Below are 19,522 nucleotides of genomic sequence, written 5' to 3'. Positions count from 1 at the left end.
TTACTGTAACATGGTTGATGTTGTTTGATGGTATTGTGACATGTACGTATGACAGACGAACTGATGCGCACTTTCATGCACTTCTTTGAACATTAGAAACATAGAGCATAATAAATTTCAACATATAACCATAAACTTCCAAAACAGACATGATGGATTCAGGGCTATTTCTCATAAAGTGCATTAAGTAGATACCACTAAGGGTGTTGAAGTCCTTGATTCTGACTAGATTTCAAAAAGGCATACATTAACACAGCTGCACTCTGGGGCCTAACAGTTTCGCAGACTTGATGCTGCTGCAAGAAGTCTCAGACATAAGGTAATTGCCTCCTCCTCTTTTTTAATATACATCAGCAATTACGTGTTAAGTAATGTACCAATAATAATCAATCCTTTTCTCCCAGACTTAATGTGACCAGATATTATCCTGTACCAGATTCTTTTTGTTCATAAGGATTTCAAATTTGCTTTGTGTCAAACTGATATCCTTGCTCTTTTCTCCTAGTATATTGTGGTCTGTAGTAGCTTCTTGTGCACAGCTATGACGCTTGCTATTTTTAACTATTATGTCTAAGAGAAGGAAATACTAGAACAGAATAAATTAATCACTGAGAAAATGTTAGTAATGTTGTTGTCCACTCCATAATTTTTTCTACATACACAGCCGATGTCCACTGTGATGAATGGGTCATTACAAGAACACTTAAGGTGTTTTTCAGTAACTCTCAGAATAATCTTCTCCATAATTTTACCACACACTAAAGTGAGACTGATAGGCCTATAATCACCAGGATCTTCTTTCTTGCCCTTCCTGAAAACTGGGACAACACTTGCCAGCTTCCAGTCCACTAGGACCTCTTCAGATTCTCAAGACCATTGAAATTAATTGAGAGGTCCCACAATGACATCAGCCAGCTCTCTGAGTACCCCTGTACTGGGTCTGGCAGGGATGAAGTTAACTTTCCCTGCAGCAGCCCATAAAGTGTTCTGCACTTGCAGCTAGAACACAATTGGTATCATGCCAGTGTTGTGTCTACTTTCAAACAATACTGGCACAGCATCAGGACTCCCTCTAATCCCCCCAGAACCAGCAGGATTGGGGTGGGCAAAAAGTGAGGAAGGTACATCACCAGGGTAGTTGACCTAAACCAACCAAAGGGATATTCTATACCATATGATGTCATACTCAGCAATAAAAGGTGGAAAAAGAAGGAGAGTGGGCTCTCATGAAAATGTCTGTCCTCCTGAAGAGCCGCTATGCGTGTTGAGGCCCTGCTTCAAGGAGGTGGTCAAGCATCACTCATTGATGGGAAGTAGAGAGTAATTTTTTTACTCTGTGCTTCCACACACCCTTTTTTTGTTTGTTTTTCATTTTCCCTTTAGTTAAATTACTTATTAATAATAATTTTCCCTTAACAATTATTTTTCCTTTAATTAAATTATCCTTATCTTAACTCATGAGTTGCTTCTTTCTTTTTCTTCTTCCTCTCCTCTTCTGAGGAGGGGGAGTGAGAGAGCCATTGTGGTGGAGTTCAGCTGCTTAGCAAGGTAAAGCCACCAAAATCCCATCAGACCCCATAAATTTATATGCATCCAGATGGAGCAGGAAATCCCACATAAGTTAGGGGTTGACTGGGAGTTTGTCATTCCTACAGTCATGGTCCTCAAACTTAGGGAAGCTGGGCTCCCAGAGCCCATCACTGGTGTTGAAGACAGAGGTGAAAAATGCATTAAACATCTCTGCTTTTTCTATGTCCCTGTTTGTTAGGTGCCTATCCTCATCAAATATTAGACCAATGCTTGCTCTGGTCCTCCTTTTCCTATTAACATGTTTTAAAAATCCCTTTTTATTGCACCCACACTACTGGCCAGCTTTAACACTAATTTAGCCTTATCCACACAAACTCTCTCCCTGAAAAGGTGGGCAGCATCCCTGTAGTCCTCCCATGTCATTTGATCTTGCTTCCAGAGACCATATACTGTCTTTTTCTGCCTAAGCTCTTGAAGAAGATCCCTGCTTAGTCAGGCTGGCCTTCTGCCCCTCCTGTTTAACTTCCAACATTTTGGAATTACCTGTTCCTGTGCTCTTAGGAGGTTGTACTTAAAAAACAATCAGCACTAATATCTTTAAAAAACAGTTTCCCAGGAGACCTCACTAATTAGTTCCATGAGCAGTCTGAAGTCTGCTCTCCCCTAGTCTAGGGTTGAAGTTTTGGTGGAAGTTTTCCTCCTGTCACTAAACGTTTTAAACTCAACTACTTCATGGTCACTTTGGCCAAGGCAACCACCTATCACCGCTTCACTCACAAGACACTCCCTGTTTACAAGCAACAGATCTAGGAGGGCACCTTTCCTAGTTGGCTGTCATAGTACCTCTACCAAGAAGTTATCATCAAGGTGCTTCAGGAATTTCCTGGACCTGCTTGTCTCAGCTCTGTGATGTTTCCAGCTGACATCTGGAAGGTTGAAGTAAGGACAAGGGCAACTAATCTATACGTCTCTCTCAGTTCCTTAAAGAATAATTAATTGGTGTCCTCATCCTGGCTGGGTGGTCTACAGTAGACTCCCATAACCACATCCCCTTTATTTGCTTGTCCCTTAATCCTTACCCAGAGGCTCCCAACTGCATTGTCACCTGCAAGTTCCATATAGTCCAGTGCCTCTGTTACACAGAGTGCCACCCTCTAGGTGAGTGCCTCACCTGCCCCACCTATCCCTTCTGAAGAGTCTGTAACTGTCCATTGTAACACACCAGGCATGACTTTCCTGAAATTCTTATATTTCATAATTAATTTCAAAGTTTTTCTTTATCTCTTTATGTCACTGCTGAGCTCCTTTATATATTCCTTTATCTTCTTTGAACAGTAGTGAATAAACAAAGTACTTATTGTAAAGTGGTACCACTCTGATACTGGAATACCACAGGGTGTGCTTCACTGGTCAGGTGGATTCCACTGTTTGAAGAAGATGGTAACACTCAACAGAAATGGGGTTTTCAGTCCTCCTTATGCATTCTGAGAATGATTTCTAGGAATTTTAAGAAAACAGTAGAATGTGATTACTAAGCTTTCCCATGAAGCAGGAATCAGGACACATGAGTTCATTCTGTGCTATTCCCTTATTCTTCTTTCAACACATAGTAGAGTGAGGAATATGTGCTGAGCATCTCAGCACAGCTGTAATCCATCTATAGAGGAACTGGCAGAAACTGAGCCTGAGTCAGAGCCCTGCCCTGGTGAAGAGCACCACTTCTTTCCACAACCCTTAGTAATTTGCATTGGTATTACCCCTTGTGGTGGTTTTACTGTGCTAGACAGCTGAACTCCACCACAACCGCTCTCTCACTCTCCCTCCTTAGAAGAGGAGGGGAAGAAGTAAAGGAAAGAACAATTCACAATTTGAGATAAGGATAATTTAATTAAAGAGAAAAATAATTATTAAGGAAAGATTATTATTAATTAAATATTTTAACTAAAGGAAAAAAAAATGGAAAGGGGAAAAGGGAAAACAAACAAACAAACAAAAAAAAAAACAACAACAACAACAAAAAAACACACACACAACAAACCAAAACAAGTAAAGGCTCTGTGGAAGTGCAGAGGAAAGAAATTATTCTCTACTTCCCACAAACGAGTGATACTTGACCATGTCCTTGAAGCAGGGCCTCAACGCATGTAGCCAGTGTTCGAGAGAACAGACGCTTTCACAACGAGAGCCCAGTCCTCCCCTCTTCTTCCTTTTTCCACCTTTTATTGCTGAGTAGTGCATCATATGGTATGGAATATCCCTTTGGTTGGTTTATGTCAGACGCCTTGGTGATGTTCCTTTCTCACTTTTTGCCCACTCCCTAGGAGGGTTAGAGAGAGTCCTGATGCTGTGCCAGCACTGCTCAGCAGAAGACATAACACTGGTGTGATACCACAGCTGTTCTATATACAAGCGCAGAGCACAGTACTGTATGGGCTGCTGCAGGGAAAGTTAACAGCCAGACCCAGTACACCCCTCAGGAATTTGCATAGCCCAATCTTACTACAACACTGCTAAAAAATGCATTTAAGTTTCAGTCATTCCACTGGCTAATCTTTGTTCCTACTGAAATCCCTATCTCAAAGTTTCAGCATAGTATTGTTAAGTAGTTCTTTTATCATTAGATAAACTAGATTATCATTATAATTTACATGGACACGCGAAAGTTTACTTAATTATTATCTTTTGAAAAGCTATTTCTATCTAGATAGTTCTATCTTTTTCCCATCTTTAGAAGATATGTTTTACTCCCTGAATCAATCAGTGGCATACTGGTTAATGGTTTAAGTTTCAAATAAAAACAAATGTGTTATTTCCAAACCTATATTCAGATTAACCCATCTAGTTATATTAAATTTCATTTTCTAGTCCTCCTCGTACACCAAAACTTCTGCGTCCCAAGCTATTTGAACTATTTTCCAAGGCCTGAAACCACACAGTCATCTATTCCCTTCTCACCCAATTCTAAATTTCCCCGTAGGTTCAAGGACACTCTGTCACTTGTGGTGTCTCATCTGTCTAAAACTTATTTCCTCTTCTCCCTAAGCTGCTGAATCATTTCTTGAAATCTCATCTTAAAACCTCCCTGCCCTCTTTAACCTATGATTCACAATCTCTGGAAAATATTTTTTGTGATATCCTTTAGAAGCACGCACAGTGAAAGAGGAATTTTATTGTGGTCTTATTGAAGTAATCTTTACTCAAGGTACTAATGTGACTGTGGATTAAGGGTCCTACAGGGTTCACTCTAGGCAGATAGACCCTTGCAGAATCACTTGAAGTCTGAGTTTTTGTATCTACTCGCTGGAAAACATCATAGCTACATCTTTGTGGGTTTAAAAGCTGTTGTCTTAATCTTTATTCTTGCCTTTCCATTCACAACTTTATTCTTCATGTCAGATGATGCCACTGAGTTTTGTCCAGTTTGAACAAGGTGCCTATTCAGGGCCCATTAAAAATGAAAAAAAAAGGATGCAGTCCCATTAACTCTTCCTCCAAATGATTGGTTAAATTTCCCTCATACTGACTTTAAGATAATCTCCAAAGACAGCAGTAATGAAAACAATCAAAGCAGTCATCTGTTGAGCTGACTAATAAGGAATGAAAGTTTTGTCAGTTTCCTTACCTAATCAGCCTGTGATAGATAGCAGATTCAGGTTTCTATTATGAAATCTGAGCAAGACTAACAAATTTATCTTAGATTAGTTCCATGACAAGATGCAGGGAGAGAAACTCACAAAACTGGATAGTCTACATAGTGAGGGGGGAGCTCTAAGAAAAGATAGGTGTGAAAATAAGTAGGATGGTGTGATACAAATGGCAACATCCAGAAGCACATGTGAGCAGTACCTATTTATAAGGCTCCCCATTCACAGTATACTCATCATTGTAACAATTAATTCTCTGTACTCCTGTTGAAAAGGGCATTTAAATCTAGCTTGCTTTTTTTTTTCTTTTTTTTCTTCTTTTTTTCTTTAGCGCATTTTTCCTCATTTGCCTATAGTCTTAGGATGGTATTTTTGTTGTTTATGCTTAACTGGCACTTGCTTGATTTTTTTGTTTTTCCAAGTATTTTGGACTAGTCATAGCACTAGAAATGGAAGAAAACTCCAGTTAACATTCACATAACTCCTAGAGTTGTTAACTGAAGGACACACTCAAAATATTTCAGACTTGCAATTTTTTTTTTTTTCAGTGTTTGTAGTCTATGTTTTTGATTATATTAATTTACATGGGTATGCATGAATATATTGTACCTGTGGGCACACATTTTCTGCATATAGCAAATCACAGAAATAGAAACACAGACACAAATATTAATGTATTGCTGTTAATGTCACACTACTGGACTATGGATGGTAGCACAGGGCGAAAGAGAAACCTTTCCATCTCCTGAGTGGTGGCTGTTATATAACGAAACTCTATAACAGGCTTTGCAGAAGAAGGTATGGATTCAGTGGACTTAAACTATTTACTCATTGTCATGAAAATATGATAGCACACAAGCAAATCTTTTGGTCTGTTGTCTGTCTCTGAAACATATAACAAGCCTTAACTGAATTAGCAGTCAATTTAGATAGAAATATTGTTATACAAATCTATGTCTAACAAAAGGTGTTCTGAGTAATAATTTGAAATTTTTTGTCCTGTCTTTGAAATTTTTTGTCCTGTCTTTATAGAACTGTAGATCAGGGAAAACAACAACAACAACAACAACAACAACAACAACAACAACAACAAAATCTGATGAAATGAGGATTTCATTAATACTGTATTATACCAGTGAGTATAGCAACACTGAGTCTTTGTGTGAGAGGCTAAATAAGAAAAGAATTGGATTAAAAATATAAAGGTCCATATTCTTATTTTTTATCCCAGACCCCTCAGTCTTTAACTATCATAAACACATTTCTCACCATACTCTCATACTTTATTTTTGAACTTGTACTATAATTTCTAGGAGGGATACACATAACAGGTAGACACTCCATCAATGATGAATAATAAAATAATGAATAATTATAATGAATGATGGAGCTGCTGTGGAGATCTGATGCATCTAGGAAAACTATTCACTTCTTCAAAACTCGTATTTTCCTCTTGACTTTCAACTGTTGCAGGTAGTTACCATTTAATTACTGCAGGTACCTCAGAAGTGTAATGAGTGAATGTAACATACTACAGAAGTGAAAACAAAATAAGATTTCTATTTCTTTTATAAGCAATGCGGTTTGGAACTTTTTTTTTTCTTTTTTTTTTTTTTAACATGCACATCAAAATAAATAAATAAAATGAAATACTCACTCCTGTTATGTAACGAGGTCTATACTGGATGGTTCCAAATAAGCCAAGTATGACTACAATAATGTGTATAAAATTTGCCAAGATGGGTGCCCACTGATAACCAAGGAAGTCAAATATCTGCCTCTCGAGCACAGAAACCTGTGATTAAAAAGCAAAAAATGAATAGATTAGAACACACCAAAAACCATCTTAAAGGACATTGCCCTATCCCCTAGTCAAGGTTTTTGCCCTAAGTTTAAATATATATTTAGATATATACACATGCATACTTCTGTCAGCAGTACAATGAAATGAGTTTGCAATGTTTTACTTTCTTGTTTTAATGAAAGCTGCATTTCTTACTGACAGTTTACCGAGTTATATTCAGTAAGCTAAAGTATTCATGCGGCCAATTCTATCAAGATACTAAACTGTTCACTAGGATGTTATGTTTACAGGTGGAGAAACATAAACTTTTTGTTATATACACCAGCAAATGTTATAATGTCCTAGGGTGCTGAAATGTGTAATATACTGGTGTTGAAAATAAGTGCTGGGTTTATGACCTCTTCACAGCAACTTTGCTTCCATCTACAGATATCATCCTTCAGTCTACTCCTCTCTCTTTGCTTTTATTATTACCCCACTTCCTGCTCCCTCCCTCCTTCCCCTAGTTATCCTAGTCTCTAGTCATCCTGTCAATGGCCTTTTACTTGTATCCAAAATCATACAACTTTTTGATCTGATTCTATTGATAATGACACTAGTTCACCTCCCACTGTCACAAACAACTCAAGTATAAGCTGTTACCCAAGACTCTAGATACTTCTTAAAAAAAATTAAAACAATTAAAAAAAAAAATATGGTACAATCTTGGGCTGTTGAAGCCTGTTTTCAAGTAATACCATTCCAAACAGATATATCAGAAAGTAGAAAAACTGCATTTCTAATACTCTAGGTAGGAAACATTTCAGAATTCAAATAGCAGGTGTGCTTATTTGAATTAAGTTGTGCTCAGACATTAAAGCAAAATATAGCACTGCACACCAATCCATAGGCAGAATGATGTTTTTTGATCTGAGAAATATTGATGTGAAGAGTAGAAAGCAATATAAAAGTAAAGTGAATTTAGGCAGAAAGGGTAAGTAGTTTCTTTGGTACTATTCCAACAATTTTACTAAATAGAAATGAGCAGGTGAGTTTCATGAAAATGTATATAATAATCATCATCATAATAATCATAATAAAACACACAAAAGAAAAAACAAAACAAAACAAAAAAACAAACAAAAAAACAGACTGTTTCTTTATAAAGCTTCATTAAATGACAGGAGGCTATTTCCTCAGTTTACACACTGGATTAATTGATTTAGATGTATCTGTTACACACTCCACACATTTAAAAGATAACACCTTCTGAAATCAAATACTAAATAAATAATTAACTACTTTTTGCCATTGTTCATGAATGATATAGCTACAGGACAGTTTTTTAACTTTAATGCTGGAGTCCACTGTCACACCAACATTTTCTTTTTGAAATTGACTAAGGTTAGCCATTGAAAAGACAGCCTACACTTGCACCAGCAATGCAAATGTAGAATGTTAATTATATAATGCTTACTGTCATATGTTGCACTTTAAGATAGGGATTCTCAAAATAACCTGGGGGAAGACATGTCATTTTGAATTTCAAGCCCATTTGAAAGTTCAGGGATTAATGTTGATCACTCAATTCCTCTATAAAAAAAAAGATTCCTTTCATACAGTGCATCCAGCTTATAACCAGTCTTGGTATTTTGCCTAGCATTTTATGTTACAGTTTTATTGACACAAAGAGATCCTGGTTTTACACCGTCCAAGATCTTAATGAACTGATTTGTGCTATCCTAAACCTGTCTCTAGCAAAGCAAATTCATAGAACAGTTCACAGAATTCCAGGGCATTATATTCCAATAGTGAAAATGGTGAAAAAGAAATAAAAGAAATAAAAGAAATAAAAGGAAGGTCAAGCTTCAAATTATGAACTTCATGAAGTCCTCTCCTTATGCTTCTAAGTTTATCATTAAAAATTACTTCCTTGACTATTAACATAGTCATTTATGCAGAAAAGACCAACATGCAGCATAAAACAATGTTGCAGAGGTCTATGTGAATTCCATTAGCTGTATCAGCAAAAGACCTGCTACACCTTAAGCACTGTTAAACAGGTAACAAAGGGAAAATGTTCACTCTGAGCAAAGAGCTCTTATTTTCATCAGTTGAACAAAGAGTAAATAAGAATAGTAAAGTAAGTAAAGTAAGTAAATAAGAATAGTAAGGCAGTAGACTGTATAAGCATCTAGTACAGTAACAGTAGGGATTCAGCAAGCAAAAAAATACTAGGATGAGGCAAATCATTCAACTAGTAGGAAATCATACAGCTAAGGATACCAACTATAGAGGAAAATTGCAGTGTGGTAGTTAACTATATAAAATAATAGAAAGCCAAATATTTCTGCTGCAAGTTTAGGTTAAAAGGAAGCTGCATTATCATGCATCAAGCATGTTTTGTTTTGTTCCATTTTGGTTTTATAGTGAGAGACAAACTGACTGTTCTGTGTGAAATTGGCACTTCCCCACTTCCCACATGCCACTTTTTTGCCTTTTTTTTTTTTTTTTTTTTTTTTTTTTTTATGGTCTTCTGAACTAAGCAATCATTCCCCTTAGATTGTGGTCATGTTGAAATGTCAAGTGAGGGCGTTTACTGGAGTAGCCTGTCTTCCCATGCAGGATATTGTGTCCTGCTGATGGAAAACAGGACATGCAAAGCAGGTGGTAAATATTAGCTACGCAAAACAAGGAGATGAATCTGCACCATCTCTGTGTCTGTATCTACCTCATGCTTGCCATAGGCAGACTATTAGACTTGATCCTGTCATTCTAAAGCATCAGCTGTGCACTGGGACTGCTAGAGATGTGAAACAGCAGTGTTCTGGTAGGGTGCACAGAGATAAAATGCTGCTGAAATGCAGCTGCTGTTCCTTAGAAGATCAGACCACCACAGAAAGATGCATCACAGATTTATCAAATGGAAAGTATAGGACAGTGCTAGAGCTTTGTTCTCACTGCCTGAAGAGACAAAGGTGGAAGAAAGAAAAATAACTAAACAAATAAACAAAACAGAAAAACAATATGGACTTATGACATGCATTTACTCAAAAAATGTCATTGGGTCTATCTATTTTTGTGTTTCTAAAAGGGGAAAAGTAGGACAAAGTACGGACAAAATCTATTAAAAACCGTATTACGTGGCTTCCTCCTCTTCCACAGATGACAGAATCTTGAGAGATTTCCTCACATAGCAATCAAAAATATAAACCTCCATTTGAAAGGACATTTTTACTTTGAAAACTTTTTTTAAAAAATGTTTAAATAACTGTACTTATTTCTCCAGATGAGATCAACTAACTGTAAATGTTTAATGATGTTTCAAGCATGCTTCAAAGATAGAGGAAAGAACTGAGAAAGAAATACTCATATTTAAAGTTTAGGAATGGAGAGAATGGCCCGCTTTCTTTCTTGTTGTTCTGGAATCCAAAGCTTAAAATGATAACAGGAAAGAGGATGCTTGGATGAAAAATTAGACTATGGAAAAAAAAAAAAAAAAAAAAAAAGTAATTCAATTCCATTTTAATAATACAAGGAACCCAAAACATAGGGTTATGGAGTCTCAGTTCCTAATGTTAGTAAATAAACATCCACCAAATCATCAAATCATCGTAGGCTTCAACATAGATAAAATATCGTTGACATTTTTTTATCTAATCACAGAAGAGTTAAGCGTATTTACCGTGAACCATTTCTGCTAATGCATTACTTTTTCCAGGCTTCTGCTAACTATTTTTAAAATGTATACAAAACAGAATCAGCCTGTATGCTGTCAAGTTGGAATAGCTCAAACTGTTTCCAGATTCAGAAGCTGGTTGTTAATAGGTTAACAGTGTAACTGACCCTGAGGGATCTAAAGAATTGAATTTCCAGGGGATAAAGAAAACCGTTTTGAGACAATTCTTAAAGTATATGATTGGAGTAAAATTTCAGACAGGAACCACAAAGGAGAAACCATTCAAAAGATGATTTATAACACAAACTCTAAAAGGAAAAATGACAAAATGCTTTTCCTCACAAAGCTCCTGGAGAAGAAACTCAACCACCACTACATCACAATGATATAGATTCAGAAGTTTGCACTGATATCAATTAAAGTACACTCAGGCACACATGCACACAAGCAGGTCTGCATGGTTTCTGCCAGCCAGCTCTCCTGAACAGTGCACACAGCTCAGAGGCACCCAGAATGAGTAAGGCCTGGAGCAGTCTCTCTCTCAACTGATGGTTTTGCCATCTGATTTATGGTGCCAGGCTCTCACCCCAATGGATGAAAAGAGTTTTAGCTTAACTCCTGGCGAAGAAGAACCACACAACTGTGCTTTATTTCATGACTGGTGCAGGTGAAGAATGAGTTACTGAAATTATACCATAATCAGCAACTCCTTCAGCCTTAGCTCAACTGCGTTGCATTAGATGCCCACAGCTTCTTACCATTTGCTTGTGTTGTTGAGTTAGACATACTGTTTTGCAGTGATTCTAAGTTCTTTGTTGTATGGCATATAAAGTTAAAAAGAGAACCAATAAATAGAGGTACTTTGGGCCTATGTAGTACTAGAGCACTGCAATGTTAAAGCCTAACTGAACCACACACAGTGTCCCTAGCTAACTCTCCTGTGCACTTCCATAATTTTGAGGCAGAAAACATGCTTTGCACTATTCCTTAGAGAGGTTAAATTAGATTTTCATCAAAATTTCTTGATACTATCCTGATAGTATCCTGAGACAGAGGACCCAGTTATGCAATGGATCCACTAGACTTACTGAGCAAAACCAGAATAACATTTTCAAAGTCAAGTCCCTACAAAATATGTACATCTGCAAGTGTGCAGGTGCATGTAAGTCAAGTCTTTTATGGCAAGAGAGCAGGGAAAGAAAAAAAAATAGTTTTGAGGGAAGAAAGTCAAAACTAAAATGAATTTCTGAGAAGAGCTATGGACACAATGGTGCTCTCAGCACAATAAATAAATTTAAATTTAATTTAATTTAATTTAATTAAAAAAAAAAAAAAAAAAAACAAGCATGAGAAGTGCAGATAATTCAAGTAAAAATCAACAAGGAATTATTTCCACTTGTCCTTAAAGGAATCAAATATATAGTACTAAGTCCCTGTCCTTAATCTGTGTGATACTGCTGAGAGAAGGAATAGGCCTTCATGGTACCTGATAAGAAGGTAATCATGGTTTTTAAAAATTCTGTATAGGACCACATCCCTCCATCATATTGTGTACAAGTGGATTTCTGCAGTGACCTTACTGAGGACAACAGGGCTCTCCACAGGTACAGAGAGTATTTGAAGACTCAGCTGCTGACTTCTCTAACTGAACACAGTAATAATCATAATAAATAATAATAGTAATAATAATAATAATAAAGTAAATACAAGCTTTCTACAGTAGGTTTTTGGTTATGCAGTAATAAGAAGCAGAACTGTTATCTAAATAACACTTCAGTTGTTATTACTCATGACATGAAAATAAGAAAGAATCTAGCTGGTGAAACTGACAGTTGGTTTAAATAAAACTGATTTACTGTGCACTGAACATATCTTCAGGGTATTAAATTCATGATTTATAAGCATTTAGACTCCACTATACATACATGGAGAACCAGTGACTTGAACAACAACATCAAATCCCTGTCTTCAAAGTTCTTCCCTAAAAGAGTTACCCTCTGTGTGAACAGGTGGGAAAGAAAAAAAAAAAAAAAAAAGAAAAAGAAAAAAAAAAAAGAGGAAATTTCTGGCAAAATGACTGATAGACAAGTTTTATTCTTACAAAACACATTCTCCAAGCAAATTATGGAACACCAATAGCCATGAAAGAGATAAATGATTGAAAATAAGTTGGATAAGTCTCCAATTTTACACTGACTGATATTGTTTTCTTTTTTTTTTTTGTTGTTGTTGTTTTTTCTTTTAAATAGTTTTCCAAAATTACTGTATAATCTTATAGAAACCATAGCAGTAAAAGTAAAATTATGACAAAAATGTGATTCAGTAATGGTGCTGTACTTAAGATGTCAAATTTTGAAATCTGGAGCAAATATTCATAGAAATATTTTATATAATTACATACAGCTTGTACAGATAATTGTCTCAAATGCCTGTAGGCTTTTTATTGTACAAGACCAAATTCGCCTTTGCTAATAACTTAAAACAAAAACAACAATTCAGAATATGTGAGATACAGGAGATTTCAATACTATCGAAACCAGAATAGTATTCCAGCTCATTCGTTGTCTTCATAGTTTTATATACAGGCCTGTAACTTGACTTGATCTCTATGACTACCTTGAACAGGCTGGGCTTTTAAGTTCATGCCATAGTTTAGATAAATTTTAACATCATTTTACAGCAAATTTTTGTGTGTATCAATTGGAACAACATCCTTTTATATGCATGACAGAAAAATTGAAAAATCAATTACATGTAAACTGTTCTAGCCATAAAGCTAAACAGCATGACTTTTGTAATTCAGCTACAGGATGAACTTTAGGAACAATAATTTAGAGGTGCTAAGAGTTTTAAACCCTCTAAAATATTTTGTTTCCTGCTCATGAGCATTAGTACTAAAAATTGGGAAAGATTTTAATAAGACATATTTTTGTTCCACCTAAAACAAGAAGATAATGATTGAATGTGCGCAAAAATGGTTCACACTGAAACTTATAAAGCAGGTCAAGTTATGAGGTTCACTTGTACGTTAGAACAAAGATGATGTTATAACACAAACTATTTAGCTGTCAGGTCCGAGCTAGGAGTGCAATAAGCATTTAGGAAAACCTGCCCGTATGTTTTTTCAGGAATTAATAAAAATCATATGAGTTGCACCAAAATATATCTATTAACAAAGTATTAGTCACAGAAGATAGAACATATAGGAACCATTTAAAATACCTGCTTAGATATACACTGAAGACAATTTACTGAAGAATTCAGTGCTTTTACCTGTGTTGGTGATTTTTACTTTCAGGAGGTTTACAGAACTGGTGAGTGCAGGTCTGTATTACAGGGACAGAGATGAGAGGGTTTCCTCTTCTCAGAGTGCTTCTCAAACTAGAGAGCACAAAGCAGACCCATCTGACAGGCTTCTTGCATGCCAGCTCAGACCTGGAAGCAGTATAGAAACATACTGCCTGCTCTAGCTCCAGCACCCTGCTGAGAAAGCTGGACCAGTTTACTGGTACAAGCTTTAGATAGTCTTAAGGATTAACCAAACCACTTAAATATACTGTGAACCTAGTGTTTATTACAGGCAGTGCTCTGTATTGTTGGCATCATGTGGCTATGTGGTACAAAAGTTGTGTAGGTTATTAGCACATTGACTTTGACTATTTTTCTTACGTCAAAGCTCTTCAGAGCCAGTCTAGCTGTGACTGTGACCAAAGGACAGATCACAACAGATGTGTTGGTGATCACTGGTGAGAAGAAGTCTAAACACTGTGAATGTGCTTGACCACATCTTCTTCCATTCTGCCATTCTGTACAATGGGAAAATCAAGTCTGATCTCTCAAGGTTCCCTTCTAGTCCTCCACCCTAACCCCATTCTTTCTTCTCCCTTCTTTGCAACCTTCTTCTGACAGGATCATCAAGACCCCAGCTCCCCATCTCATCCTGAAGGTGACAAAATCCAATTTTACTGACACTGATGAGAAGTCTTCAGCCAGTTTTGGACAAAAAAAAATTAAAAAAATAAAAATCCACTGCTGAATTAAACTTTAATAATATTTTATAATTGCACAATATTAATTTGCCTGCAGTAAAGTCTGAAGGCAAAATCAAGCACGCAGAGAGCATTCTGAAAGATTATCCTTATATAATACTTTAAAATTGTTTCTATCTTTATGGAAATATTTGGCAATATAACAGTTTTCACTTTCAATCACAAAGACACAACTCATTTCTAAGATTTGTAAACTCAACAAAATTTTTACAATCCTGATTTGAAGTCAACATATATCTAGATATATCTGGAGTATCTCCACTTGAGGTAGTGAAACTATCTTGTATGTGCATTTCTTCAGTCAAAAATAGAATGTGTCCAAATACCTGAAAAAAAATGCCTTCTAACAACAAAACATTGCTCTCTACTTCTTTACAGCACCCCTATAAGAAACCTTATGACTGCTAATTTTGAGGGATATTGGCAGGGATCACTGACTATCTCAACAGGACTGAGGGATGTGATAATAACGGCAGCAGGGGATCTGGTATCAAAGTACTATCTCAAGTAAAAATAGCCAGTCTAGTGTCACTATGGTAGTTTTACTTTATTCAGACACACAAGAGTGCCCACAAAGCAAAATGAGATAAAGACAGCTAATCCATATCAAAACTGTAAAACACTGTTGCTTTGTAGTCACTTATTCCACAGCTAAACCTGGATAAGCAGGAGGCTGACTTTGTCTAACCTTACAGAAGTCTCTCCCATATGATGGTCCTGATAGAATATTCATTATTGCTATATAGAAAATTTGAAGCATCTACTAGATTTTCATGCCTTGACATAACCTGAAAACTGACATTTAAACTATGCAGACAACTTTATGGAAGAGAGATAATTGATGTCAGTTATAGTCTGAAAAGTCTGTAGCAGCTAAACTTTCCCTATTACCTGTGCATAAAGCCATTAGTCCTTAGAGAACTCCAAGCAGTGTTGGAGGCATTCTTCTCTGCAGCATGGCCACCTCAAGAGTCACACCTGTCCTCTGCTGTCTGCACCAGTCTCAGGGACAAGTACAAGGTCTCAGATTTCATCTTCCAGATGCCTACTGGCCCAGCTCCAGCACCTTTACATTCAGCCACAGCTGGGGAATGCTGACTATTGTCTATAACTTGGTTCCACAAGAAAACAGAAATTTCTATTCTAAGGGTGAGTAATTTTGTTATTAAGAGAATGAGGTATTCTGATAGGTTATTTCAAGAAATACAAAATCCATCACCTGCAAGTGGATAGCACGGACTCTGTAACATAAGTAAGAAGCACAGATTACAGTTTCATTGTCATCTGTTCCAGCATTGAAACTACAATAAAATTAAAAAGGCAGACTGACATTCCTCTTCCCTAGGCCTGATGCCTAGGGAAACAATGGAAGCCAAATGCAATGGAAGAAAAGTTAGTCTGTAATGACTAACATTCTAGTACTGTATGTTGACCCCTTTTTAGGAAGCCAATTAAGACACAAATACCTCCTCTTAAATATATTGTTTCTGAAATATTTGCATCCAAGCCTTATCAACCTACAATGTAACAAATAGTGGAAAATAGAGTACTGTAATAGAGTTCCCACTTAAGAGGTGGTGAGTCACAAAACTTTACTCCATGTCTGGCAAGACTGAGAAGTTAAAAATGTGAAGGAAAAGGAAAAGAGTAGATGCAAAGCTCTGACTACACACATAATGAACGCTTACAGTATTCCAACTTCTGAAAGGTGCTACTGTATCCCAGTGATGAAGTCAGTGCCAGAATATTACACTTCCATACAAGTAGATTGTCTAGAAAATAAAATGTAGTGGGATCAAAATTAAATTGTACAATGAAAAGGGGGAAACAGGAAATAAAATATAGATACTATATAAAGGAATATAATAGACCTTGTTATATGAATGTTTCTCTACTGCAGTCAATGGCATTTCTCTGATCTATGTGGAGATAATTTATATCAACTAATTTGAGGCTAAATTCTGAGTTTTACTGTGTTCTTATTTTGTGTAAAGGTTTAGCATTAAGTGTTTTGGATTAAACCATTTATTTATCCCAAACACACACTCAAGCACGGTAGAAGTCTCTCAGTAGGTATTGTGATGATGACAATATTTTAAAATACCTAAAATAAGATGCTTTTACTTACACTTCTCTGTATTCGAACAAGAATGACATCAGTTTGCTGACACTAGTCAGTACCTTAATTACATGATGAAGGCCAGAAAAAGCTACATAACTAACTTGCACAGTTTGCATTTTGGTGCTTGTGGAACTTTTTCACTTCATAAAAGAGCCAGTCACATATAGAAAAACAAAAATTGTTCCATTGTCACAAATCATAATCTCTCCTTCTACATTTGCCTTCAAATCTTTCCCACCTTCCAATTTGCTTTCTTTACTTCAGTGCCCACAGCAATTCTTCTTGGAAGCAGCAAAAGCTATCATCTAGAACTGCTGCAAGCTCTTTTCCAGCAGAGCCCTACCCCTGCCAATAGCTGCCATCATTCAGGTAGCACTTGTTGGCATGATAGTACAGAGTCGCAGCAATTTCTTTCCACTTTTCCATACCTCATATCCCCAGCTGTTCCAAGGGGGTGATCACCTTGCTGGTTTGATGAGGTCTAGAAAACTCAGCAATAATTATTGTGCTGGCTGTGCTGAAGGCAGCCAGCATCACTAAGGCAGGAATTGGAATGCAGCCCAACCAACATAGCAGAATCTACTAATTTGTTGCACTGAACATTTTGTTGTAAGAAATAATCATGAGGCTTGTGATAGACTATGAAAGGCAAATTACATTGCCTGAGCCAGACTTTTCTATGATGCCTAGAAATAAATAAAAAAAATAAAAGGAGCTAACAATTCTAGGTTAGATAATTAAGTCTAGAAATTTTAAATGCTCTGACCTGTTAGTAAATGACCTCCTTAAATTATATCAAAAAAAAAGAAAAAAAAAAAAAAAGAAAAAAAAAGAAAAAAAAATCATCTATACAATCAAACCCTGTCAAAAGAGAGGTGCTTGTAATTGTTTTTGACCAATTTAGTATGGATTAGACTAGGAGAGGAAGGCTAACAGTGTTCATTTAATTTTGTAATGTATGCTGTGTCACACATAATTGTGAAAAATGAAATAGTGGAGCTTTTTTTCTGTAATATTACTCACTGCTTTAAATGATGAATTCCTAACCTACTGAATTCCTAACTCATGCTAGACAGCAACATGTAATACAATAATTTGATGGTAATTATTAAAAAAAAAATATTTTTTTCAAAGTGGATTCTGTTATCAATGAAACAATATGAAAAAATAGCATAACCATAACAACAAATGTCTGCGTGATTCTTAGTGGATAAAATGACCTCTCTGGAGAGAGTATTTTTAACTCAAGAAAAGATAATCTGATAACATTGTATGTGCTGCTTTTCTCTTAAAGCATACCTTTACGCAATGAATGCTGCACTTCTGATTCCTTCTTTGTGTTGTATGCCACTATTTTGACTGGGGTAATGGTTTACCCCATGGTTTATCTCTACCCTGATGATGCTGATTAGAATTCCATTGACAATAAAGATGCAGACAACTGAAATACATGGCTAATAGTATACTAGGTGGGAAAAGAACTCACATTAATGAGAACTACCTTCTTTCTGAGTGGGAAAAAAAAATAAAAGAAGAAAAAAAAAAAAAGAAAAAAGAAAAAAAAGTAGGGTCAACCTCTCCCTGCTCTCTCAGCCCCTGCTGCTCTGTTATCGCAGCCAAGGAAGGAAAGGATCAATGCTCATTCAAAATGTCCTGCTATTGACAGGTAGCTGTACACTGAAAAAGAAGAAAGGAATAGAGGAATAGATAAATGTTGTGCATGTCCGAGAAAATATGAACAAAAAGCTGGAGTCATCAAATTCTCCCTTAATTTATCTTGTTATGCAAAGCAAATTATGTCAATAAGAAAAAACTCTAGGGTAAAGACTTTGTACTGTGGACAGCTAACTAAAGTGTCAACAGATGACTGATTTCTGCCCAGAGCTGCCAACAGCTGTCAGTATCTATGATATTTTTGGATTATTTTCCCTGTTCTTGCTTCATGATAAGCTCAGGTAGGAACAATTGCTTCCTGTAAAGCTGCACTCCCCTTCAAGAAACTGCCCTCCCTGTTTCATTAAATGCTACTAAATTGCAGTAAAATCTCTTTTTTCAGACCCTGCCCAGAACTAAGTTTCATCACGTTCATGGATTCAGAACCCTTACAGCTGACCAAATACATCTTCCCCATATAATGTTTTAATGCTTTACTGGGAAAGCGGACACTGGACCATCATGCTCATAACTTCTATTTAGAAAACAGAGGTGACATCCAAAATTTAGGACACTAAATTCTGTTTACTTTCTGAAGTAGATATGAACCTCCAGCAAATTTCTAATATAAACTATGAAGGATGTGCCTCTTGTCTCCAGCAGATCTTGTTTGACTCAGTGCAGGTACACAAGAAGCAAACTGAATCCAGTCCATCCCTCTTTTTCATCTAAAAGAGTTTAATTGTTATCAAATTAATTCATATAGCTGATAGACTACGAATAAAATATCAGCCTATGTTCTGTTCTGGGGTCTGCCAGACATTATCCATGGGATTCAGACAAAATCTTTTCACCTCAGGTTAACACTCACAGGCAGTACTTAAATCCTGTTGTGAGATGAATTCACTTGGAAATGTACCTTTCATTAACTTTCTCTAATTACTAAGTTCTTACATTATTTAAAAGTTTTTCAGTTCTCTGAATCAGTTCAACCTGTAAGGTGAACACTAAAGGAAAATATTAGTTTTCATTATTAATATACACTGAACTCTCTTCTACCCT

The 19,522-nt window shown here is 36.3% G+C and overlaps 1 protein-coding gene across 3 annotated transcripts in view; it reads right to left on the bottom strand.

Moving 5' to 3' along the window:
• Window positions 1-19,522, bottom strand: part of NKAIN2 (sodium/potassium transporting ATPase interacting 2) — a gene marked incomplete at its 3' end in the record, with an annotated part of 590,593 nt that overhangs the window by 318,645 nt on the left and 252,426 nt on the right. For all 3 annotated transcript variants that reach the window (XM_084514224.1, XM_084514225.1, XM_084514226.1), the window contains exon 2: window positions 6,832-6,969. In XM_084514224.1, coding sequence (XP_084370350.1) covers window positions 6,832-6,969 — 138 coding nt within the window. The remainder of the gene's footprint in view (window positions 1-6,831; window positions 6,970-19,522) is intronic.

Source organism: Aythya ferina (genome assembly GCF_964211825.1).
Source record: "Aythya ferina genome assembly, chromosome: 3".
In the NCBI taxonomy this organism is placed as follows: domain Eukaryota; kingdom Metazoa; phylum Chordata; class Aves; order Anseriformes; family Anatidae; genus Aythya; species Aythya ferina.
Note: the sequence above shows the minus strand (reverse complement) of the source record. Positions and strands in the feature narration are given on the sequence as shown.